This window comes from Cydia splendana, chromosome 4 (genome assembly GCF_910591565.1).
Source record: "Cydia splendana chromosome 4, ilCydSple1.2, whole genome shotgun sequence".
In the NCBI taxonomy this organism is placed as follows: domain Eukaryota; kingdom Metazoa; phylum Arthropoda; class Insecta; order Lepidoptera; family Tortricidae; genus Cydia; species Cydia splendana.
The window spans coordinates 6,128,994-6,156,342 of NC_085963.1; the positions used below are offsets into that span (position 1 = coordinate 6,128,994).

At 37.0% G+C, this 27,349-nt stretch overlaps 1 protein-coding gene across 1 annotated transcript in view; it reads left to right on the top strand.

Moving 5' to 3' along the window:
- The first annotated feature begins 1,899 nt into the window (after nucleotides 1-1,899).
- The window catches only part of LOC134789691 (atrial natriuretic peptide-converting enzyme), an 88,274-nt gene continuing 62,824 nt past the window's right edge, over nucleotides 1,900-27,349 (top strand). The window contains exons 1-4 of the mRNA XM_063760297.1: nucleotides 1,900-1,989; nucleotides 11,777-11,984; nucleotides 12,519-13,166; nucleotides 22,815-22,955. Coding sequence (XP_063616367.1) covers nucleotides 1,943-1,989; nucleotides 11,777-11,984; nucleotides 12,519-13,166; nucleotides 22,815-22,955 — 1,044 coding nt within the window. The 5' untranslated portion in view covers nucleotides 1,900-1,942. The remainder of the gene's footprint in view (nucleotides 1,990-11,776; nucleotides 11,985-12,518; nucleotides 13,167-22,814; nucleotides 22,956-27,349) is intronic.

Here is a 27,349-nt window from a genome sequence, read left to right on the forward strand (position 1 = left end):
GGCAATGATAGCAAATGATCTGTAGCTAATAAAAATGCATTTCTGAAAAGTGCATGTGCCTCTAAATTAATCAAACGAATTAAGAATGACACGACCACGTGTCTATATGTCACGAACGTGGACTCAAAAGTCCGTGGTGGTGACAGATTTTTGAGGCCACGGTCGTGATAATTTGGAACATGTTCGATATTACATAAACATTTCCGTTGATTTTGCAAATGTTAAATAATAAGCTTAATCTGCAATGTATGAGGTATATCTTATGTTACAAACAATAACATGAAACTGCAACTTACTTTTAAAACTCTAACACGGCGGTGACGCGTTAAGGTTGACCGTTTTTTCAAATGAACACAAATAAATAATTTTCGACAAAACTTCTCCCTTCAGCCATTTGTAAACCTGATAACAACACAGTGTTGCTGTTCTAAAAAAACGTTAATAAGGCTGCCAGTAGTAAAGATAATTTTCTACCGAGTACCGCATGCTTATATTACCACGCGCGGTGGTGACGCGAAAACTAATCACAAAATGTATGTTGTATAAAATTATATATAATCGTTATAAATCCATACAATTTTTAAACAGTATTGTAGAACAAGGAGTAGTGTTTTATATTTGATATAAATTATTGCAAAATCACATCATATTTTAAAAAAAAAAAAAACAATAATCACAAAATCTGGGGAAGTCACACTACACGGTCCGTGACATTTCGCACTTGTAATTTTTTTTTATGTGTTTCTAATACTCTTAGGACAATACATTTAGGTTGACCTAAAACTAGAGGTAAATTGCTAAGTATATTGATATATAGTTCACTTATTTTCACAAAAATACATGTTATTCTTACGTGTTACACAAAAAATGCATAAGAATAAGAATTACCCATTTCACGTCTCAGTAAAGTCAAATTTCTTTAATGACATTAAGTATTCATAAACCGCTGTAAAATCTAACTCGTTGATTTTTGAAATTTGTGTTTCCTGGAAAGTGACAGGATTTAGGTACTTAACAGAATTTTGCTATGAATAATATGACAAGTATTTTCAATTTAGACATTAATAGTTATATAGTTATATACAAAACTTGATACCAAACGGAAAAAAATTCTGACACGACAAAATACCTACAAGAAACTCAGCTAGGTAAATGAATTGACGAAACTGGATGTTCACATTTTAAGTTTTTTACATTCAGCTATCCTTTCTTATCAGTTATGAATCACAAGGATTTTTTTATCACCGTGGTGACACTGGTGACTGGCAAAAAAAATTAGGTTATTTTTTCGGGGTCTTATGATTTTTGTTGACTCTTTGCAAAGAAGACGAGCGACGTAGGTACCTAATAACGTGTTTGATGTTTCTTACATTGAAGATTTAAATGTCTGCCGGCATTGAATGTTGTTATTTTCAGATATTTTATCTATGATTTGAAATATATGTTTATTTTGTTTTCTCCTGAGTTATTTTTTTATATAGGTTAAAAAAATAAGTACGTACATTTAATAAATATTTATAATTTAAATGTACATTTTCTTTCCTTTTTGTTTGTTTGTTTTTTCCCGCAAATCGCTCTGCTACCTCTCTAAGTTTTCCTCACTCCTGCTCACCCATCACTTGAATACAAATATGCTTGCGTTTTCATGTTAATTTCATAGCAACAAATAGTTTTAATGTTTCTTTAAAAAGTAGCTAATTTGGTCAGCCTACATTATTAGAAAGTCTCTTTCGAGGTAGGTCACGTTCCGATGACATATATTTCTTAGAACGTCATTTTCAGAGGATATCAATTTCTGAACTAGAGAGATGTCGAGAAAGCCCATTGGCTAAGACTCACTCTGTCTATAGCTAAAGGCATTGACTGGTCAGTACACTAACCTATTGTGACTATTGTGTCCGTTGTTGCAGACTGGCTAACGGTGACTTGGGCGCAAGGCGGCATGCAGCTGCAGCCGGGAGCGGGCGACGACGCCGACATCAAAGCCAGGTCAGAATCGTAGATTGGAACGTTTGTGGATGCCACCCGAGTGTAAAAAGTGTGAAAGTCCTGATCGGTTATTAGAAATATCCTTTTCTCAAACATGCTCGGAAATGGTTGTATTTTTTATGTGTGATTTTGTTCGTAAATCGAAGACGCAAAGTGCCCAATTGACAAAGCAGCGCCATCGCACGCATGACACGAATACAGTGGGAAAAAAAATTGTAATTTTATTTCTAGGCCCTATGGGCTATAAAATAAGCCATACATATTCCATTTTCGTCCGCTGCGCGTGGAACGCTCCGCCGGGGCCATCATCGCGGAGGGAACGTGTATATAAAGTATGCGACATTCTCATCATCATTCGCTTGCCCTTATCCCATTCATTTGGGATCGGCGCAGCATGTCTATTCCTTCCATACCTCTCTCTCTCGCTCGTCATCTCATCATTCACTCGCGTTCGTTTTATATCATCTCTCACCGTTCTCTCACACAGTCCATCCACCTTTTCCTCGGTTTTCTTCTCCCGTTTCTTCCGTTTACGTATGCGACGTTACGTTTACGTATGCGACATTCTATAAAGATATATTTTTATTGTATTTACTCACATGTTTAAAAAAACCTTGTAAAACAATGTATACAACATTTCGGCTATGTATCTCATTTTCTGACTCAGACCGTTTGCCATTTAAGTAGTCAGAAAATGTCATTATTTTTATCCCTCAGCAACAATGTACTTTTGAAAAAATAGTGATTGATTTTAACAAGAGCGATGAATGGAAAATACTACCTATTTATTTTTGTACCTACAAATTATGACAAGTTCATGTCAAAATTCATATCTTCTGCTTAATTTACATTTTGTCCAGTTAAGAAATCAGTTCTTATAAATAAATAAAATAAATAAATAAATATTAGGGGACATCTTACACAGATCAAACCTAGCCCCAAACTAAGCAAAGCTTGTACTATGGGTACTAGGCGACGATATACATACTTGTATAGATAAATACATACTTATATACATAGAAAACAACCATGACAGGAACAAATATTAGTGTTCATCACACAAATAAATGCCCTTACTGGGATTCGAACCCAGGACCATCGGCTTAGCAGACAGGGTCACTATCCACTAGACCAGACCGGTCGTCAATCGGTCGGTTATAAGCCCTCTTATTTGTGAAATATTATACATAATTATCTTATTGTATTAAAATGAGCGCGACATACTCAAATTTAGATTGATGTCATGTTTCACAAGCTTGAATACGCCCCCAGTATATTAAGCCGGCATCCGTACCTACTAAAAGAAAATAGAGTAGACACGTCTTATGCCACGGGTTCCCGCCAATCACTTCAGATTACGAGTTACTTTCTGATGGCGAAAATATTCGAAGCAATTCCAAGTTTATTATAAAAGCTAAGTAGCACTCGAGACTAATTGTTCAGAAGTACCAAGATAGACCAATGAACTTTTAATACTTTAAAATTTTAAAACACTAATGTAAGATATTATTCGCAATTATACTAGTCTATCAATTTAATCAACTTCGAGTAAATCAATTTATTTGATTGACGAAATTAAATAATAGTATTAAAAAATGATTAGCAGATTCGCCAAGACTCTGCGATTTTGTAAGGAATATGACCAGCGCTGATCCCCCTCAGATCCTACGCGGTAATGTCATTAAATAGACGGCCACAAAATGTCCGTTCTTTTACGTTATCTAATTCTGCATACCACTTAGGCGGCTTTCTCACTAACGTCCAGTTTTTTGCGGGTACGGTTTTTACATCAGGATCCCGTTTTAGTAGTATAGGTGCTAATATTGTAACTTTCACACGAGGATTCTGTTTGCATCCTGCATGCATATTGCATAGGTACTACAGAAAACGGGATCCTGCAAAAAACCGTACTCGTACCCGCAAAAAACTGGACGGCAGTGGGAAACAGCTCTTAAGTAACATCCCTATATATTTCTCATTTTTAGAATGTTCCTCCTGTCGTTGTTGCAAAATATACAAAAATTAAGAGCCAACGGGAGTGGTCATTTCTCCATACAAACGTACTTCTCGTTTTCCTCCGTGGTTTTTGAAGCTAGAGCAATGATTTTTTCAACACAGATTAATATTGTCAATATCTATGTCGGACCGTTTTGCTTTTTTTGATATTTTTGTTTTTTAAGGCGCTAGAGCCCTTCAAAAATGGCCTAATTGACTATGCCGCAATGAGAGGCGTGGCATTCAAAACTGATATCAATTAGCCGAAAAAGCAAAACGGTCCGACACAGATAATTTCATAATCATTTAGATTTCCAAATTTGGTTACTATTGGTTAAGTTTTGGAGGAGGAAACAGAGGAGTACGAAACCTCGATTTTTGAGATTTTTACGCAGCATTTTTCGCCTTGTCCTTATCGCACTACTTTTAGGTGCCGCTTCCGTTAGCGAGACGGGTATATTTACCTAAAAAATTTAAAACTCAGCTCCTGTTTCGTCTTAAGGCGAGATATTGTTTATTCGATTTGCTATTGTAAAAATTTTACATAAATGTGTTAAAATAATTATATATGTTTATATATGAGACCGTAAGATTGTACACCAGTTACATAGTTTACAATCTAACGTAAGTACATAGGTACTTTGTAATCATCCTGCCGTCAGTTTATAATTTAACTGGTGAGATTATAAGCTGACAAGTGTTTACTAGTTTACGGTGACGTATACATTAAAAGCGACATAATTGTAGTAGTAAATGCTACCCGATTTTAAAGAGGTTACTCTATTCAAATACAATTATTAAAAAACGATCATTGCGCTATATATTATACCATACTTTAACCTCGCAGCTAACGTATACCTAGTGGTGGAAATTAATTGTGGGGAAAAGAAGAGGCGATTCCATAATATTTTTCCTTATTAGTGGAACGGACATTTAATGAAATAAAATTTATTTTGGAACGGTAAAGCCCCTTTTACTCAAACATATTTTAAGTAAGGGAAGCGACAGCGTCATCACCAAAAATAGATTAAGATACAATCTGTGCGATCGATGAATTGAATTTCAGGCGCCGAAAATGCTCGTTAAATTATGGATATGGGTATTTTTTGCGTTTGACGAATGAGTACAGACTGAGGTCATCCCACAAAAATAGATCGCTCGTTTAATTCCTTAGGAATTAGATAATCTATTCATATTCAATGATGTACCATCACGCTCCGCGATTGTTGCGCCATTTAGGGTCCAAGCTAAATTGGATGTTCAATACTTACTCTATAGAATTTAAAATTTAGCAAGAATCCTAAATGGCATAAAAATCCCGTGGTGTACTGTACACAACTATTATGATGCTTTTAGTTGAAATGTGAAGAAAGTATTGAAATTCCGATTCCAGAGATTTCCAGTGCAGATTTGTTCGCGGAATATTCTAACAAAATATAATTCAGAATTAATGAAACATTTCATTCTGCCAACACAATTATTTTGGTATTAATTACTTCCATTCCATTTTGGAAGCTACTAAAATAATTTACATTCTAGTCATATCATTTATTCAGATAGGTACTCTATTATGAATCATTTCAGGAATGTACCCGAATTATATTAACAGGTAGTAATTGTAAATAATTTAACTCCCATTATGACAGTCTGACATCTAACTACCTGGAATATCGATCAGAAGTTAGGGTTGATATTATAATTTTAATACAGACTAATACAGGCATACAGAGAAATATTGTAGGTATTATAAGTTAAACATGTGTAGTACATGACATTCAGTACCTAAATATATTTAGGGTCTTTATGGCTTAACCGAGAATGTTATCTTTAGTAATAATAATAATAATAGGCCTTTTCATCTGTGTCAGATGTTTTAAGCAGCATCCCGGTAACGACACTTGCGTTCCTGTATATCTTTAGTAGGTTTTTTGAAAATACATAAAGTAGTTTACACTTTAAAGATAATTTTAATTTCATAAAGGGATCTAAGTAACTTTCTAAATCAAATTAAATTTTCTTTATTTATTTTCATTTCAAGTTAGGTTGTTTATAATATAAAAGTAAAATATAAAAACACTTACATAACAATAAAAAATACATATAAACACATTATAAAAACCTAACCTAACTTAGGGTGCCGCCAGCAGCGTGGCAGGGCCCAAGCTACCGGTGGTTAGGGCAGCAGAGAGAGGAACCGGCGGACTATCCGCGCCGTGTCCAAGATCACCGCCTTCTGCATCTGACCCTTGATCCAACTCCAACCTCCTAGCTTTATTAGTTGTTCTTCCTTTATTTTAGAGAAAATATGTAGTAAATAACTTGAATAGGATATACCTACCTAATGCAATCCAAAAGAAGCGCGCTATCTAGCGCGTTTTCCCGGCAGCTCATATTTCAAATTGTTTCTTTCTTTGATAAGTTTTTTAAATAATATTATTGTACATTTATATTTAGAAGTGCAACCCTAAATAACAATACTAATGGGTGCTAGGGTTAGGTAATTTAAAAGCTTAACAAAATTTAATCTAGAATTACATGCTGTGAGAGAAATAACAAAGCTTTGAAAAGTTAATAGTTGGCTGTTGTGGAAAAACTAAACTTCATTTTGGCTTCAGCAAAGCTTCTAATTGCTTTAGTAATCCGACAACAACCTACCTTAAAGTTGTTGTAGTAATGCAAGTATGCATGGAAAATGTTTTTTTTTTATATCATACCTTGTAGATGTTTAATACCTGAATATATTACACGTGTAGCTGAATAACCAGATGTAGCCGAATGACAGATCGGTATCGTACCGCTGTGATTCAAGTTATAAGTAATGTTCGAATCGGGCCGACTGTCAAAGGAAGGAACAACCACTTGAATCGTTGCATTCGCGAAGACAAACAATAAAATGAATAAAATTAATTCTAAAATATCAACTGGCTCCAATTTCACCACGGTGACAGGTGCGACAATTGTAAAACATCACTGTTGCTGACGTCACAGGCATCCATGGGCTACGGTTACCGCTTACCATCGGGCGGGCCGTATTCCTGTTTGCCACCATCATTGTTTTATTTAAAAAAACTTTATTATATCGTAAAAAAACAGATATTTCTCTTGCTAAGTTTATGACAATTGTCACAAAAACACTACAATTGTCACGAAATTCCGACATATAACTCATTACCTGTCAAGAATTACCTACAATTCTTCTAAATCTTGACAATTGTCAGAAACTTCGCAAAAGAAATATCTGTTTTTTTCCGATATAATAAAGTTTTTTTTAATAAAACAATGATGGTGGCAAACAGGAATACGGCCCGCCCGATGGTAAGCGGTAACCGTAGCCCATGGATGCCTGTGACGTCAGCAACAGTGATTTTACAATTGTCGCACCTGTCACCGTGGTGAAATTGGGGCCTGGTCGTTCTACAATTGCATTACCAATTTTTCAGCTTATCTAATTTTATATGGATATGACAGGTAGTTAAACTTTTATCGTGTATCATTCGTACTCTTGCACTTCCATAGCTGTTAGTGAAATAACCAATTTTATTTTAGTCTGATCCCTTTCTGTTACTGAATAAAAACTACTACCCAAATTCGATCTTTAAGATACGTCAGTTAATAGATCGAGAAACGATATGGATTTGACGTTTCTTCGAACAAAAACGTTACTTTTGACACTGACATATCTAATCCATATCGTATCTAGCCGTAATATTTGACGTATCCTAAAGTTCGAATCGGGCCGATCGAAGAACTGGCATCGATCCAGGTTCATTAGCTGCGACCTTCGGTTTGTACAGTAGGTACAATGCCGCCGACACCGCGGGCCGATTTTCTGTCACAGTGAGGGACAGGTAATTTAAAGATAGTTTGTAATTGACAGATTCTTTAATCCATTTGATTTACTACCTTAACACAAAACAAGCACAATAATAGCCGATATTTAAAACGCTCCAGCCAAATAAGCCAAACAAACATAAAAGAAGGCACGTACAGGCCTATTCGGATTTCGAGATAATCACAAGATCTAGAGACGATGTAGATATCCACTAGATCTATATTAGATATCGACTAGATGTGACTTGGATATCTAAGTCATAACTTGTCGAAATCGTTCAAGAGGATCTCCACAATCGCGGAAACGTCAAATTTGACATATCTATCTTACAAATATCTTTAAATTATCCATATCGTAACTTTTTGAAGTCTAGTAGAAATCTAATTCATTTTCCGAATCGAGCCGTTAGTGCTAGGCAAATTTACCCGGGTTCGGTTTCTATCGACCCTAATAAATAGTATGTACCTAGATATGTTAGTTTTAAGTATTTTTATTTAAACAAAAACCTTTTTAGGGTTCCGTACCCAAAGGGTAAAAACGGGACCCTATTACTAAGACTCCGCTGTCCGACCGTCCGTCCGTCTGTCACCAGTACGTCTACCATCAGTTTTGACATTGACATATACGCTCACGTCTACGTAACTTACTTTCTATGCATCTCGCTCGTACTCGCATATTAGTGCAAGCGAGATGTACAGAAAGTAAATTACGTAGACGTGAGCGTTATGTCAATGTAAAAACTGGTGGTAGACGTATAGGCTGTATCTCATGAACCGTGATAGCTAGGCAGTTGAAATTTTCACAGATGATGTATTTCTGTTGCCGCTATAACAACAAATACTAAAAAGTACGGAACCCTCGGTGGGCGAGTCCGACTCGCACTTATCCGGTTTTTTTTTAAGTTTAGTACACTCAATTAATTTTCAGATTTAGTTTTTAAGTTTGTAAATTACTTAATTACAAACTACGTTGAGTCCTTAAACATAGCCCTTGAAGCAAGCCCTTTAGATTAGAGTTTAATATTTGTTATTCCTACTTTTATAAGTTTGTAGCAAATCAATTTAATGTTAAAATAAAATAAATATATATTAAATATAACCGATTAAAAAAAAATACCCAACGCAACAACTTTGCGCATTATTTTCAATTCATCCATCTAATATCATATCTTAGCTCCATGATTAGGAAAATAAATTTTCCTGTAAACAGCCGAACAGGCAATCTGATGCTAATCACATCTGGCTAGTCGTTGATGAACAAAGCGACGCACACAGGCCACTACTCAGAAGCAAAAAGACGTAACAGATAATAGTGATAATGAAACTTGTATGTCGATACGGCCTGTGGTACATTAGCAGCCAGTTCGGATTCGGCTGGCCATCCATTACACAACTAATCACCGGCATGACGGCACGAATGATGTCACCACTAACAGGTTATTCACGTTGCGTTTATGTGAAGAGTGACCTCCGATCCCCTTTTGTTTCTACAGGATAAATGCTGTAACCATTAGGCAGAGGGTGTAATATAAGTAGAGTCGTAGGACTCGTAGGTCCGTATACTCGGAAATAATAGGAGATAATCAAAGGGCTTAAATAAGCAGATCAAATTTGAAAGCAGTCAACAAGGTAGTTTATGCTTTACAAAACCTCTCGAAACTTGTAAATCGAAAAACCTTAATTTGTGTTTAAGAGCCCATCAACGTGCACACTAGCGCCAGTGCTAAATAATCGTGATTATTTAAATTTAACGATAGGTATTTAAAAAAAGGGGCAGCTACATACTGTATTTTGTATTTAAGTACCTTATGAATACATCAAACTAGTTTTTATGAAATAAATGTATCAAAAGCAACATAATGTTGCTGGATTCGTCGATCTATGAACTCAAAACAAAAACGGCCGTTTTAAATTTTGACGCATAGATTGACAAATCCAGCAAACATAAAAACTAGTTTGATGTATTCAAAAGGTACTTAAATACAAAATACAGTACGTAGCGGCCCCCTTTTTTAAATATCCATCGTTAAATTTAAATAATCACGATTATTTAGCACTGGCGCTAGTGTGCACGTTGATGGGCTCTTAATATGGCCTCGTAGCATCTAAGTTGCGTTATGGTGTATTTTTTGGGATAAGTATTTCAAATCACTTTTTTTTTATCTGAATGGGCATTATTAGGTACTAAATATACAGGCATGTCTAGGCCAATTCGAGTTTTAGTGATTTAATTTGTTTCCGATATGATACTGATCTGTTAGTGTCAAAAAATTGACGCTTTTGGTTGAAGAAATGATCGATTAACCAAAACTCGGATTGGCCTTATATTATATTGTACTGTATGACTACCTAATGTAAGTTAGCAAGTAATATTCAAACACAATACTGTATTGTTAATGAAATAAAGATTTGATTGATTGATTGATTGTCTGAACTGGATTTATCCGACTAGTGGATTTTGGCAGCATTCGGCAGGTTTCGGTAAACATCGGAAGCCTGGGCGTTTCCGTCGCTGGCTGTCAGCTTGCAGCACTCGGAGATTAGTCTAAAGCCGTACCAAAGTGAAAATCCTATTTGTTACGAGTATTTGACTTTTCAGCTGAAGCTTATTGTCTGTCTAATTTGTTTTTGTTAAATTGGCTTTTTACTGATGTGACAAGAATTGAATCCTATCACTTTTTACTAATGAATGTTTCGCAAATTTGCGATGTCAATCGTTTTTCCTCATAATTAAAACAAAAAAAAACTTTTTAAATTAACATGTATCGTGCAAAATTAGCACGATTTTATTTTGAGAGACACGGACAGAAAGTAGCGCGTAAAATATCTATCACAAATCGGTTAAATATACAAAATAAACTCAAATGTCCAACGACTTTCGAGGCTTGTTAAACTTGTCTAGTATTTGGGGCAAACATTTTAAATAAGTACGTAAGTTTGCACTTACGGATTTAATTTTTTTATTTATTTATTGTATCGTGTTTTCAATTTATTTGTATAGGAATTGTTTCCAATACAAATAAATTGAACACAACTTGGTAGACTTGTTTGTTAAATTTCAGAATCCTCGACCGCAAAACTTAATTACGTAGAATATTTTATTTCGACAAGAACTCTGCAAAACGGAGTTTTAAACTTTATTAATAAGGAAAAAGCTTATGGATTTGTAGATTATTTTGTTTTACCTTATAATAAAGATTTCATTGAACAGCCCATAAAATAAAATTAAACTCAATATTATGGCCACTTAATGTGAAACCTTAATAATAATTGGCACAATCGTCTTGAACTTGAACTTCTTTATTTTGTACTGATTGTGATGAAAATTGATATCAAAGTACCTATCTGAAAAAGGTCCCTTAATATGGAACCGTTGTCAAAGTAAAAATAAAAAAACATTCTCCATCTTTTTTTCATTTTTGGACTGATTATGATGAAAATTGATATCTGACGCCCGGAAAGGTTCCTTACATGATCAAAATGATAAAAATTGGCCGCCATCTTGATTTTTTTCATTTTTGTCTCAATCGTTAATCTACCTATGTAATACCTTTAAACGAGAAATTCTTGTTTATTTATATACATATTTCGGGATTTCGGAAACGGCACTAGCGATTTCGATGAAATTTCGATAAATCGATCTAGCTAGGTATTATCTCTGGGAAAACGCGCATTTTTCCGAGCAAAGCTCGGTCTCCCAGATATTGAAAAATTCATACCTGAGGATCATAAATGCTTTTTAACATAAATCCGTAGTCGAAATTATCAAAAACGGCACCCTTCTTGATTGCCTATTAACGTTTTGTATTCAATCGCATTGAAAATTAAATTGATGTCTATAAATCCACTCTACTCGTATATAATTCTGTGGTAAAAAGACTTTTTCAATTGCACTTTCTTGACGAATTGCGAGAACTCAGTTCGAGGTGAATTACCTACTAGTCTTGTTTTTATGTGACAGATGCGGGCGCGCCGGCAGCCTAGCCGCGACACCGGGCGAAAAGCTGTTGGAGCTGCTGCGGCCTAGCGCCGGCGCGCCGCGGCGGCACTCCACGGCCGCGTGCGCGCCGGCGCAGCCTCCGCGGCCCTCGGGCTTCGTCTACTGCCCGTCTGATGCGCTGCCCTACTGCCCACCGTCGCGGCTTGCACCGTCCCGGCCTGTACTCAAGGTAACGTACGTAGTTTTAGTGTCAGCGCTATAGCAGCTGTCGTTCCGACGAGCAGATATAGGTAGTACTTATTTGACGCTGACGCTCGGGAGACGCGAGTATGGGTGGTGCCTTCTAATAGTTATAATACTCGTAACAACCTGCAAGCATCTTGTCCGATCGGATTTAATCAATACTGAACGTACACTGACATCAAACTGATGTCATATTCTTAGCTTTCATGTGACTCGCTCGCGCCGATACATGCACGAACATGAACTAAATGCCATCATTTAGATATCATTCTGATGTCTGTGTAGGTTCGAATTGGCCTGTGCAAATGGATGACATACTTTAAATACGCCATAAGTCACTACAGGGGCAGGGGTTAAATGGCGAAGTATTAAATAAGTTAACATTTTTTAAAGTTTTCCACACTGAAAACTTGTTTCTTAAAAAAAAAGTTAAGAATCGACCTTATTTTTTAGATTGCGTCAAGACCTTAATTTCCTATGTTTTTTTGAAAATAGACATGTTATTTTTCTTTGTCTGCAGTTACAACCACCACCACAAATTATTCAACCTGTGGCAGTCCCGCCACCGCCGGTGCCCCAGCGCTCGGCGCCCCCGGCTCCTCTGCCGGTCCCACCTCCCGCGCCACCGCGCCGCTCGTCCCCGCAGCCCCCGCGACGTCTACCGCCCCCTACTCCACCTAGACCTGCACCCACCAGTCCGGCCACGGATCCAAACGGCAACAAGCGAACCGCCTCAGTTTCGCCTCAACCGCGACTCGATTGCAATCGCAATCCACAACCACAAGTCCCTAGAAGACCTTTAAAAAGTCTACCGGACACACCATATACGCCAGCACCAGCACCGATTCCTACGCAAAACCAGACGATGAAAAGATCTCCTAGTTCAGGATCGAATATAAGTGTCAGACAAGACTCAAATGTATCCTCTGACTCGTTCAGCCAAACTTCGTCACCATCTTATACAACAAAGACAATGGAAGCTCCTTTACTGCCTCACCAGCATGTAAACAAAAGCTTGAATGCTAAGATAGCAAGAGGTTTACTGTTGAAAGAACAACAGGAGAAAGAGGCGGGCAACTCGTCTATAACCAAGAGCATGTCGACTCCTGCGTCGCTGCAGACTATAGTTCGCTTCCAGAACGGGAGCAACATGTCGCTACAACACCGGGTAAGTACCTACATTAACATGTTATCAATCATGTAAAAATGCAACCATTTGAGATAACGCTCAGCATGTCACGCTGATGTCTGCCCCCCATGCCAGTTTATTATCTTGTTTGTGGAACAATCTCCATATATTTTTTTCTCTAGTCGTCTCCTTGATAGCCTGGTTGGAAATAAAGTTCACTTTCTACTTTACTAGATCCCATGTAGGTCTTCATTGCCTTTCGTTACTTTCTTTTTCCTTTCTAAGATTATCTGGATATAATATTTATTGTATCAGTGACCTAGTATAATGGACGTGTAACTACTGAATTAAGTATACCATTCCACCATATAAGTAACATATGGCTCAGTTGGAATATAGTAAGCGAATGTTGAATTCTAATTAGGTCTGGTAGATCTTGATTGAACGACGTCCGTCCCGGGAATGCCTCTATTGAATGCACTAATGGAATTGTCACAATGCAATACCTCAGTCTTTTGTTTACATAGAAATGTATTACTGGTGATAACCGATATGCGGAAATAGTTTGCGACGGAGTTTCTATAATGGGTATTCTCACATCTATCTCTATTTTACACCAGGCATTGGAAATATCCTTTGCTTCAGTTAATTGGTTTCAGAGCTTTAATCAAACTGCGTTTGGCAGATTTAATGGCTTTTAACTTAGTAGCTCAATATGTATGTCAATTGCTGCTGAAATAATGCGCTACTAAAGTTCTTGGTGATTATGATGAAGTTGCATGATCATGACGTATCAGTTAATTATATACAGTCATTTTATCTGGCAAAATGGCAAACCATGGGTCCCGCCCTTATGGTTTCGTCATGTTTGTCTATCTGTCCGTTCTTATGTCACTATTACTATACTATTGTAATGAAACTTAGAACATAGAGGTATTTTAAGTACCGCTACTAAGTTTAGAAGTTATAATTTTAAAATGTGGGCCGTCCATATATCCATACTAATCCATACTAATATTATAAATGCGAAAGTGTGTCTGTCTGTCTGATGTCCTTCCAACTCGCCGAAAAATAGTCCGGTTTTACCGTATACCTTAACCAAAATGCCATTTCGGCACTTCAGAAAATCGGGCCTTTAGAAATAGTTTACATTATTTACGTTAAATGGGACGAACAATCTGCTAGAAACCATCGCGATTCAAAGTATTTATTATTGTTCTGCGAAGGCCATTGTTGAGATATAACTAATTTTATCAGAACCAGGACCGAAAATCTACTTACGTATTGAATAATTCGCTATTTGTACCATAGGTATTACAACTGGAGAAGAAGTGTTTGTTGGCCAGTTACTGTGTATTTTAAATGGGAAAGTTACTAGTGAGAAAGTTACTATTATTTAGAATTTATTTCCCAATTAGCGAACTAAGGAACAACGATGTTTCAGGCAAAAGGGATTTTAACGAGAGAGTTGCTATTTGTTTCTTGATACGTTTAATGTAATTATGAAATGGACAGAATCCGAATACCTATATACTGTTTACATATGCTTTTTGTAGTCACTTGTATTATGTACTATACGATTTACTTAACCTCCTAAGTCCCTGCGTACAATTTTTTGTACATATTCCAAAACCTATTTTGAACTTTTATTGTGTAACTAAGGGTTCCAATTTCAAAAACAAAACAATTGCTTCTGGGTCTCAGGAGGTTAAGAGTCACAAGTTTTAAGTGAGCTTCGATTGTCGATATGAACCGACCCACTCTCAGTCCTCTAATAAAATAAATTATTTAAAAAAATATTAATATCTAAACTTAAAAGTGCAATAATAATGCTCTATATTTGGGCCTAAACAGGCAGACTGCAATCCAGCTTCGACACGTTGCTAAGCAATATATATATCTGTTTCAGCGCTTAAGATATTCACTCCCTCACAGCAGTTACAAAAAGTTAAAAAATATTGTTTAACAAGGGAAACATTAATGGCCCTTCTTACACTGTAACCATTTGCAACGATAGTCGCGACCCAGTCTCGAATGCAGTTGCGTTACATAATTATATACCTCTAATACAGCCTCATACTCAGGTTTCGCTTCAAAAAGTCGCTACGGTATGACTTTATTATAATGTAAAGGTAAAGAACGTTATCCTTGTTACACAGTTTGTTACTGTAATGGTGAAGCTTATTTAGATCAAAGTTTAAATTAGCTAGATATAAATAAAAAGTAAACGTGCTAACTAATTGGTTTCTTCTGTAGTTTCCATCAGCGGCTGAAAATCTCCAAGAATAAAATGAAATTGGAAAATGTTTACTGGGTTATTGGATTTTAAATGCACGAGCACTCGAGCACTGGAGACATTCCTCATTGTAATCGAATGTCAGGAGTATTCTAAAATTAAAAATAGAATTAGAATTAAAATTATAACAGGGTTTGAATTAGATCTGGATTAGATATGGATCTGATCTGTCAGTGTCAAAAGTGACATTTTTTAACCAAAAACGTCCGGATATTTCTTCCGTAAATGAACAATATCTTTTTATCAAAAGTTTGATAGGATGTAAAAAAAGTGTGGATGTATTCTTATCATCTTCAAAAGCCTCACAAATTATTGTTGTACAGAAATTATCGGTGCCGGTATACAGGAATAAAATCATTTATATAGTCAAAAGTAAGTAAATGTATACGCTACATCTCTCGGCGCTCTCGACGGTTGTGAACACTTCATTTCGCAATTGGCGCTTGGCCCCCGACGCTGAGTGCGGGTTCCGTCACCGCTCATTGGTTAGTTAAAAGGCTCTTCATGTGTCTCTGAACAGCTTTAGATACTAACCCCTTTATTTATAACACTTAGCAAAACTCTGTTAAATTTTACCTGCTTCTAACAAACACAAATGTAAAAATGCGAGATTATCAACGGCTTGATAGATTTGACAGACGTTTATGGATAGATTTTATGTAACTATAATATTTTACTGAGTAAACAACTACTTCTTCATTTCACGTGTAGTTTCCGAAATGATCTAACGAAAAAGAAAAATTAACTTTGTCATTTTTTTTTTCACAAGTAGAGTAATATCTCTTAATGTCTTAAAACTCATTTAAATACTGTTGTAGTAAAGTAATGTGGTAGCTGGTAAGTATTGCTACTTTAGTATCAATTGTCAGCATGGAGAAATAAGTACTGGTGTGCCTATACCTACCTAATGTTTTTTTCTCAGTCAGTACCTATTCTCAGTAATATAATATACTTACGAGTAGAAAAGGATAACTCGCTTTTATGTGGATAAGAATTCTATCGTATACCTATTAGTTCCCATTAAATGTCACTAAATGCGTAATTTTCCACTAGCGTTCCAGTGATAAAAATATTTGTAAGGAAACTTGCTCGCGTGAGTCCGAGATGGAACGTTGTAGGCTATATCTTCAGGGAGGTAAGTACAAGTTTTTAAGCGTAGAATAGATTTTAAAGTGGATAAATTACTGTCTTGGGTGAGACTTGAACTCACGGCCTCTGGATCTATACTCCAGCGCTCTGCTACTTTTCCACTTTTAAATTTATTCTAAGCTTAATAGCATCGTTCGCAGACGTTACAAGTTTTGTTTCAAGGTTCTTCTAAGCATGATTTACTAATATGATTTACGTTCAAAAGTTTGTGTATTCGCGGCTCACTGACATAATTAATTTTACAACTGATGTGAGTGGCACGAAGTTGAAAGTTTGTTTCATGCATAGTAATTTTGTCTAACGAGATCGAACTGTCTCTAACTACAGGATATAAGTCTGCTGCCGCGCTCTGGATCTCTAGAAGTCTAGTCTATACATAGTGTTGGTCCGTTATCGGGATTTTTTCTCACAAGGGAAAGTCAGATAAATTCCACTTAAATTTGACCAAGACAATATTTAATGTAGGTCCCTTCCAATATTACCCTGAACATTGATTGGCTAATTTCTCTACAAAATTCACAGTTTCAACCAGTATTGTCGTATTAAAATTATTTTAAACGAGTTTCTCACGTAGCTTGAGTTGAAAAATTATATTATTATAGTCTCCCTCCGATGTGGTGTTTTTTTATCAAAGGCGCTGGTAATGGCAATCACATAGCACTTATGGCATTTTACTTAGAACATTCTGAAAGTTCCAATAATCTCAAAAAGTGTAGTAGATACAACATTTTCTTTTAGAATTCCTATATATTTATCAAAACCAGACCAACAAAATCGGCAACAAAATAAAAATCGGCCCAAATAAAGTGTAAAACTTATGTTTGGAAGACTTATTTGTAAATACTTAACCCGTTTTACGTCAAAACTAAGTTGAAGCTCGTTAAAGTGAAAAAACGTCTCTTCACGTTGCAATTGGTAATTTGTATGCTAATGGCATTAGGGTAACGCGGAAGCTGGAATACGTTTGATCACTATTTCTGAAAAAGTAGGATCTGAAGTCACTTTAAGCCGGCATTAAAACATTATCTGTTGTTACTAACCAGTAAAAGATTGTTTTTTGATAGCCCCTTTTCTTCCACGACTCCTGACATCCGTTCTTCTCGCATCGTCCCGTCCGTCCGTTCTTCTGGCATCCACTTAGTAGCTACCTACACTAGCCCATCTTCTGGATGCATGCGGCAGACAAAAACAATAAAGAAAAAAAAAGAAAAAAAAAAGAATTAAAATAAAGAAAACTGCCTGGATAGTTATTGGTTTTAAGAACCATCAAGTGTTTATCGATGAAATTTTAAAGTAAGGTTTGATACTTGTAAGATAATTAAGAGAACCTTGAGCCCTAAGCTAACTTGAAGTAAATAAAGTCGAACAATGGTACCCGCGAAGGTTTTTAAACACTTAAGCAGTAAAACAAGAACGTGCCAGCCCTTCAAACGATTAGTAATTCGTACTTTATAGAGTACTTTGTAAAAAGTTCTATCAATTGGAATATCTGATGAAACAAAAGTATTGAGCTGAAGTTAAAATAGACGAGTTTTGTTGCTGTTTAAAATGTTCCCTGCCGAATTTCGGGGCTTAATTATCGCTTTGGGTTCGGAATTTCTTTATCGCTATTGAATGACGTTAAAGACATTTAATGACTATTGTATTTTGTTAACTTCCAGGCTTTATTCCAATTAAATTAGAAGGATTTGTTTTATTAACATTACAAACTTTTCACACATTTTAAATGTTGTATATGGAATGTGCTTTAGTTCAGTTTATAAAAGCCAGCTACATGCCTAAATAACTATCAAGAAGCTGTTTAAAAATCTTATTTAACTATAGTGCACGCGTCTAGAAATGCAAAAACAGATGTGAGAACAAGGACGTCCAGTGTATAATATAGTAAGGTTAGTGAAAGCCATAACAATATCTATTTGCAACGCAACATTAACTGTCACTCAAAACTCCACGTATAGAAATCTGATGGCGCCCGGTGTCCATGCGGTTATACATATCGGCAGCCGATCGTAATATCCGCCAAATCATGACATTCCTAGGCATATCGTGAAACGTGAAAATCATTGTCTTGTACCAGTTGTACCCTGAGTCAACGGACTCCTATTTCTGGACAGTTTGCCCTTCGGGCAAATGTTTAATGTGACTACCGTCAAAACATTACACATGAACTTTACGATCGGTCACCGACATACATATCATATACATGGGATACTTTAGTTTTCGATGTTCGGGCCCCAGTTTAACTATTCAGCATAATTTCATTGAAGAATTTTTGATGAAATAACGAACTGTACGACTATTAAAATGTGAAATTAAAGTGTGAACCCCCATCGCTCCGCCATTTTGAAAAAAATCCCAACTATTAAATCGACAAAAAACATCCATATAATTATCAAACCTGCTCATAAAGAATTTTTGCCCAAACTGAAGCGGAGACCTTTGCCTCTCGCTTGGTACAAGTGCTTATAATATAAGCGGTCGAACTGTTATTACCGCCCTAAAGCGCCCTCCACACTCATGCGTGAATCGCGGCGAGAAGCCGCGAACACGAGTGTGGAGTTTTGAACGCAGACCTGCGAAATCGACTCCACACTCGCGTTCGCGGCTTCGCGCCGCGATTCGCTCACCAGTGTGGAGCGGGCTTAATACGAGTATTAGGATTTAAACAATAAGCAATCTTTTAGATACCAAAGTTTGTGTGACACCCTTTTAAATTCTTTTACGTTTATAATATCTAGTTTACCTAATGAAACTAGTTTTCCAATGAAAGTACCTAATTGGCACATAAATTAATGTTGTGATCGATTTAAAGTGTATTACTTACTTACTAATTTAAACAGGTACTTTAAAGTGACGTGTTTATAACTAACGGTACAATTAGGGACTGCGATTTAATTATACCTGTAGGTGCCAGGTGCGCTTGCGCGTTTTAAAAAAAATGTTGCAAAATGTCACACACATGCCAACATTATTGGTGCGACATGCTGTATAAAGGTAAAGGTACAGTAAGCTGTAGAGTTAAGTGACCCCTATACATTTCTATGAACACTTAGCTCTGCAGTTTACTGTACATACTAAGTTCATCGCTGAAGTTTTTCGGTGAAGGAAAACATCATGAGGAAACCGGGCTAATCCCAATAAGGCCTAGTTTCCCCTCTGGGTTGGAAGGTCGATCAGATGGCAGCGCTTCCGTAAAATCTAGTGCCTACGTCAATTCTTGGGATTAGTTGCGTCAGTCAAGCGGACCCCAGGCTCCCATGGACCGTGGCAAAATGCCGGGATAACGCGAGGAAGAAGACTAAGTTCATCGCTTAACTCTCAGTCAGTACCTACAGTGCCACCGGCTGTACTAATTTATAGTTTTATTAGCCATGCAGCGCACACACAATACGTGGCCGCCATATTTAAATTGGTTCCGAATCATTCAGTTGTCTGTTGTCATTGTTTATGTCTACAGATGGTGTACTGCCATCTCGCCGAAATATTTTTCGCCTAATTTCACTTCCCAACCAACTTATTGCAGTACTTTTAGTTGGCAAACCAATGCTTAGCATATTATTATTTAGCATAATTTTTATTTGAACACAATTTTATTTAGCACATGTTCATTTTACCACGATTTATTTAGAAAAATAGTTACTAAGCAAATGTTTTATTATACCTAACTATTTATTAAAATTGTACGACGAAACGGCCGATTACAAACTTTCTAGGTGAAGAGTGAAGATCCTACATTCTATTTTAGTCCATCGATTAAGTCGATCTCTAATTGTTTCTTTGTAGCCGTAACGGCTTATTTAAAAAAGTTTGCATAAAAATTGCATAACATAACTGTATAAATGTAGTAGCAGGTAATATGTATAAATGTAGTAATAAAAGTCAACTAGGTAAAACTCTATGTGACTTGTGACTTGCGAAACTTTACGACTCAATAATTTTTGGACGCATGATCTACTCAAGAGAAAATTACTAAATACTTAAAGGCAACGTCGTATGAGTGGTCGTCGCAAAGATTGAGAGATGACTGTGGCCAGCATTGGACAGGAATGTCAGTAATATACCTACATTTGTTTTTTAAGCTACTGAATATTTTTTTTTTATCTGACGATGATCATTATTTAAATGAATTTAATAGGTATCTCTGAACAAGTCTTTTTCAGTCACAGATACAAGTAAGGAGGCTAATGAAACTAAATGCTAGGCTTAAGCCAATTAACAGAATCGATATTATAATATTATTATATACTCAATTTACATTTTCAAAATATTGTTCTTTTAAACTTCACATCGAAACTCGTATTATTAAAAACTAAACCGTTGTACACACGACACCCGAGTAAACAGCAATATGGAGCTGTCGGTACCACGGTCCCGACTGTGGACACTCCCTGTACCATCTTACGTAACGCAAACATGTTGGCGAGCGATATATGAAATCGAAATATTCTCAGACATCGATGTATTTTCCATTATTTTACAGACTTCATGTTATGCGAATATTGGTTCTTGTAAACATAATCATTAATATAATATAGCTGTCGGTACTTTATTATATTAAATTTTCAAAATACAAAATCATTTCACTATATTTCGGCACATTAGATGTCAGTCTGCAAACTAATATGATTTAAAAGCTTAATAAATAATTATAATTAAGTTAAGTGAATTATTGTAGTGGCCTCCGTTGCGTAAGATATTATTGCAGACGATTGTAACTCTTCATAGGTACTCGTAAATATATAAAATCGGTCGTTGCCGTCGAACACTGTATACTGTCATATCTATCTTTTGAGATTTTGTGGGTTAAATGCATTGTGGCACAAAACAGGTTAACATTTTTACTTTTAATACAAAAGTTAAAAAAAATTATCGACGGCAACAAATGAAATTCAGCCTCAAATGCAAAGTTTATCCTAATTCGATGTTCCACACTAAGTTTTCGTGTCCGGAAAGTGATTTCCTATTTGCTACATTGGTTGAAGTCCGTTTTGGCGTTGATTGGGGCCGAACAGAACTCATTAGAACATCCTTCACTGGTGTCGATCAGTGGAACTAAGTAAATACATATTTGGCCCGCACCAGGGTTTAAATAAACTGGGCGCTTTTGTTTATTTACTCTATACATTGCTCTCTGATTTCGTTCGCCTGAGTTTGAAAGTGTACACTCCTGGCTTGGGATACTACAGGTACTAGGCTGTTGAAAGCATTTCAAATAAGGGGTGGTCTTGCATTATACGCTCTCATAACTCATAATCATACCTAGTTTTGACAGACTTAATTTAAAAAAATCTTAATGTTATATGTAATCAAACAGTGTAATTAACCATGTATTAGGTATTCAGATAATTTTAATCAGATAATGAAGTAAGTAATAAACACTTTATTATATGAAGCAAGAATAAGTTCGCCCTTGTACTATATTTATATTATTTATGTTCTATCTGATGTAGGTACCTCAATTCCTCTCTTCCGTACAATAAAGTGTTACTTACTTAAGTAGCATCAGAATATACTCGTACAAAGTACAAAGTCGAATTTATCCCTATGAGCGATCTCTTGAAACCTCACCCTAACTACAAATTCATTAAATTTTTAGTATATCCCTGTCAGCAGTCGGGGGAAGTACTAGTTTATGCTAAATTGGTCGTCGGTAGTCGAGGCTTTGAACACTGCAAACATTGGCCCACTGCACGCGGAGGGATCCTAATCAAACGGATTCAATAAGCGCTGGAGTATGTGTCTGTTTGCTCGCGTGCTTTGCCTGGAGACGGCTACGTACAATTGATAAAGTCAAACGACCATTTAGCTATGCTTCTATAGACCGACAAGAAATTGTAGTGTCGTCCCTTTCAAATCAATCTACGAAAACGGGTTGACACTACGTTGTTGCCACGTTTTAATTTCTACAATTTCTTGTCGGTCTATATGTCAGAATTATATCCTATACTTACCTACTTATTAGTATTACAGTAACTTTTCTTCAGAACAAAATTTATTTATATATTGTTTTACAAATAGGTATATAAATAAATATAAATACAAAGAAAGGATATAAATACAAACAAAATTTATAGGAAAACACACAAACAAAACACAAAAAGGAATGAGGAAAATACAATAAAAATTGGAATGAAGTAGATAAATATAAAGCAACTATACAATAGAAATAAAGGCAAATTAATCATTCAGATAACCATAGCTTCTTTAACCTCTCCTTGAGTGACTCCTCTCTATGTTAACAGATGCTGCGCGACATGCGGGGCGTGAGCAACGAGGGTTCTCCGCACAAGTTCCGAATGATGCAGCTGGCCCTCAACGCTGTGGCGCTACTCGCCATCACCGGGGCGCTGTTCGCGTACTTCAGGGCCAACCCCGCTGTGCAGGTAAGTCACCACTGCCTTCGTGAATCCTGGCCTATTTTTCACCACTGTGACAATTGTAACATGACAATGATAAGTCGTACATTGCTAGTTAGTACAACAAGTAAATAAGTATTGACGCTACGTACTGTCCTTACTTATCGTATCGACCCGGAAATATACAGGCAATTTTCAGTGTTGAAATAGGCACCTGGACACACTTCGTATACTATTGCGGCAACCGTAGATAATGTAATGTAATAAACCCTAAATTAATAATACTTAAACTGCTCCCGCTGAGCATTTTGCGATCGCCGGGCATATCTAGTCCAGAAAAAAATCGACGTAAAGTGATACAGTAAGATTTCCAGTTCAAATTAATATTGGTTTTGCGTGCGTTAATGTATGTATTTCAATTCAAAGGTTACTTTGGCCAACCGAAACATCTGCGAGGTTTACAATGATAACGTTAATGGTTGGGAAAATGGTAACCTTCTCAGTGTTTTGTTGCCCATTGGGAATACTTCCAGTAAGGGTAGGCTGGTTGTACAGTTTGTGGCGCACCGCAATGCTGGCTGCCCACAACCCGGCTGCATGTCTACGTCAACGAGACAACGAGTCAATGTCATTCACACATTCCTTCACAACTAAATTTTCCTTCGTACGATCCGGAAGCTAAAATCTAATTTGTAAATGCAATTGTAATTAGTCATTGTAAATATTCTTCATTATATATAAATATTCATCCTTCCTATCTCCGTGTATTATTTGCTATAGAAATAGTGCTCTAGGCAAGGGCACTAAATTGGTGACCTTCCGACATTGGACAGCCATGAAGACCTCAAGATCCTGACGACGCCGCCTCGCAGCAAGCCATTTCCCTCTCTGAGTGTACCACCTAGCATGCCTCTGTACAGTCTGTACATATGTCATATACCTGTAAATATCTTGTAAATATTCATGCCTGGTACCTCAATCTCTCTTTCTCTCTCTCTCTCCGCTCGCCTCTCTGGCTCTGAGCAACTCCGCTCGCCTCTCTGGCTCTGAGCAACTGCGCTCGTCACACTGGCTCTGAGCCGCTCCGCTCGCCTGTGACTCTGAGCATCTTCGCTCGCCACACTGGCTCGAGCACATCTGGTTTCGCTGCACACTTCATACGTCGTCGCTGACCCCTCCGCTCAAAGGGGGGCTGATGTGGCGTCTCCTCTAGCGGTCACTGCCAACGTCGTGCCACAATAATCTAACAGATGGCATTAGGGAGCTAGAACGCACAAAGAACTAAGAAGATACTACGTCTAGAACGCAATTAGTATGTGAGACCTACATCGCGCTTACGGAGATATAATGTCAGTTTCTATATATATAACTTCCGACCAACTCTCAGTGGACTTCGGTCCCCAGGCATAACACCCGCCTGGAGAGAGTACTCTCTATTGCCCCTCTCTACCTTTCTACATATTCATCCTTCCTATCTCCGCGTATTATTTGCTATAGAAATAGTGCTCTAGGCAAGGGCACTAAAAGTTATTTACAGCGACAGCGCCGAGTGTCTGTCTATTTTTTTGTTCAATCGCGTGGTATTAAAAACCGGACAAGTGCGAGTCGGACTCGCCCACCGAGGGTTCCGTACTTTTTTAGTATTTGTTGTTATAGCGGCAACAGAAATACATCATCTGTGAAAATTTCAACTCCCTAGCTATCACGGTTCATGAGATACAGCGTGGTGACAGACGGACGGACAGCGGAGTCTTAGTAATAGGGTCCCGTTTTTACCCTTTGGGTACGGAACCCTAAAAAGTGACAATTATTTAAGCACATATACATATAATACAGTAATTTTATACATTTAGCGTTTACGTTAAATCCGGTAGTTCTGATTTTTTGCAGACGTGTTTATGATGTTGGCCCAATGAATAATCCAAGTTTGAGACCTCGAGCTCCGAACGCAACTTTGTCAAAAATCGAAAAAACCGCGAAATTTTCGGAGTTTTTTAAGATTTGGGCGATTATGACCCTAAAGGGCTAGTTTTTGATAGTACCTTCTCAGGACGTTTTAAAGTGGACTAAATTTACTACAATACGAGACTAGAATTGTCTCTGTAGATCTAGTAGTTTCCGAAATAAAACCTTTCAAAATATAGAATTTTTTGAAATTGTATTCGTAGGGTAAGTAAGTGCAGTGAGCATACACTTTTGTCTCAGGCGATGCCGCTTGGCACGGTTGTTCCATGGTATAATAATATTCTCCGCCTGGTACTCTATTCCCGTCTTTTCTAGGTCACCTAACTGACACAAGCCTACGTCATCATGCGACAGCGCTATATGATAATATGCGATAGCGCTATATATAGCGGCCATGTTATTGTGACGTAGGCCTGTGTCACTCTGGGAATAGAAGACCATGTTTTATTAGACCATGGGTTGTTCCTAACAAAGCTGATTTGACCAGGTAACTCGAGATCGTACCGTACCTACCCCCCAAAAACGGAGGGGCAAGGGTCGGATCACCAGGTCCAATCTATGTTATATTTCTTCCTGTCTTAGCAACTAGGGCAAGTTATATATCATTTTCATATAATTTAGGGATTCCTTATTCTATAAAGTATCACTTCAAAGCAGGCAGTCATATATTTTTTTGGAAAAATTAGAAGCGGATTGAGTGACGATGTCCATAGAAATGTAATTATGGCCAAAGTCAAAGGTTAAAAATGTTAAAAAAAAAACACTTAACTTGGCGTTTTAAAAGTATGAATATAATGTGCTCGTTCCGCGTCCTTAAATTATATGAAAATGATATATAACTTGCCCTAGTTGCTAAGAGCAGGAAGAAATATAGCATAGATTGCACCTGGGGAGCCGACCATTTCCCCCCCTTATTTGGGGGGTAGGCCCGGTACGATCTCGTGGCTACCAGCTCAAATCAGTTTTGTTTGACCTTGGAAACAATTGTGCTAAGCGGCATCGCCTGAGACAAAAGTGCATAGGTACTTACTCACTGCACCTAAATACTTAGCCTAAGAATACAAGTTCGTAAAAATTATAAACTTTGAAAGCCTTTATCTCGGAAACTATCAGATATACAGCGACAATTCTAGTGTTGTACTGTAGCCAATTTAGTCCACTTTAAAAACGCCCTGAAAAGGTACTATCAAAAACTAGTCTTTTAGGGTTATAATCGCCCAAATCTAAAAGAAAACCGAAATTTTCGCGGATTTTTCGATATTTGACAAAGTTGCGTTCGGCGCTCGATGTCACAAACTTGGATTATTCATTGGGCCAACATCATAAATACGAGTAAGTCTGCAAAAAATCAGAACTACCGGATTTGACGCAAAAGAGCCAGGTTACAAAATTCGACAAAGTTACTGGATTAATACATCTCCTGCGGTACATAACTAAATTGGTACTTACCTACACTCTAGCTACACTTGTGATAAGAGTGATAAGTTGATAACTACATTCTTACAACTTAGTAGCTATATTATGGCAGGTAAACATCCATGTACGCAAGCAACGTAGTTATTTGCGATACAAGTGCAAATTCGCAACGAGTGGCAAATTTTAAAACACGACCGAAGGTAGTGTTTTAATTCGACAAGAATTGCGAATTACCTATTCGCACGTGTATCTAAATACTTATACCATTCCCGTAAGTAACCCAAAATAAACAGGAAAAATAAAGGTAAACATGTTTTATAATAAATAAATTTCGCAATACACCATCTTGAAATTTTTGGCAGCCAATTCCACATGGAATTATAAAACCAACCAGAAAACTTTTTCAAAGCATTCTAATTGTACATAGCTTTACAATTGAAACTCGTGTTTTGATGTGGAATGTATTGCAGAAGTTTTTTTAGGCAAAAAAGAAACCGCGCGCGGTACAAAGGCTGAATTATTGCCGCCGCCTCTTGACAAATTCTTGGCGCCAGGGGTTTCTTTGTGCCTTTGTTTCCATTGCATGTGAAGAGAATGTTAAGTGTGAAAATTATATACATCGTAGGAATATGTAAAATGGACTAAGACCGTTATAAAGCTACGCTCCTTGGGAGGATACAGCCTGACTGTTAAAGGTATGTGTTTGTGCACCGTGCGCGCGTTTTAATTGTAAACAGTTAGTGCGGTAGTGACTGAATAAACTGACAATGAGTAGCCGTACCCTATTTTGACATTTGACATTGACGTTAGCGGCTGCGTGAATTCGATAGCAATCCCTCTATCGCACTACATCAGTGCGAGCGAGATGAACTGCGATCGAGTTTACGCAGTCGCTAACGTAAACGTCGAGCGTCTACTCATCGTACGGCTATAGATGACAGTTGATGACATGTAATTTGCATCGATCTTTTGAACGTTGTTGTTGTCGTTGTTGACTTAATTTACCAAAGGTCCCCTATATCATTTTTCTACTAAGTTAT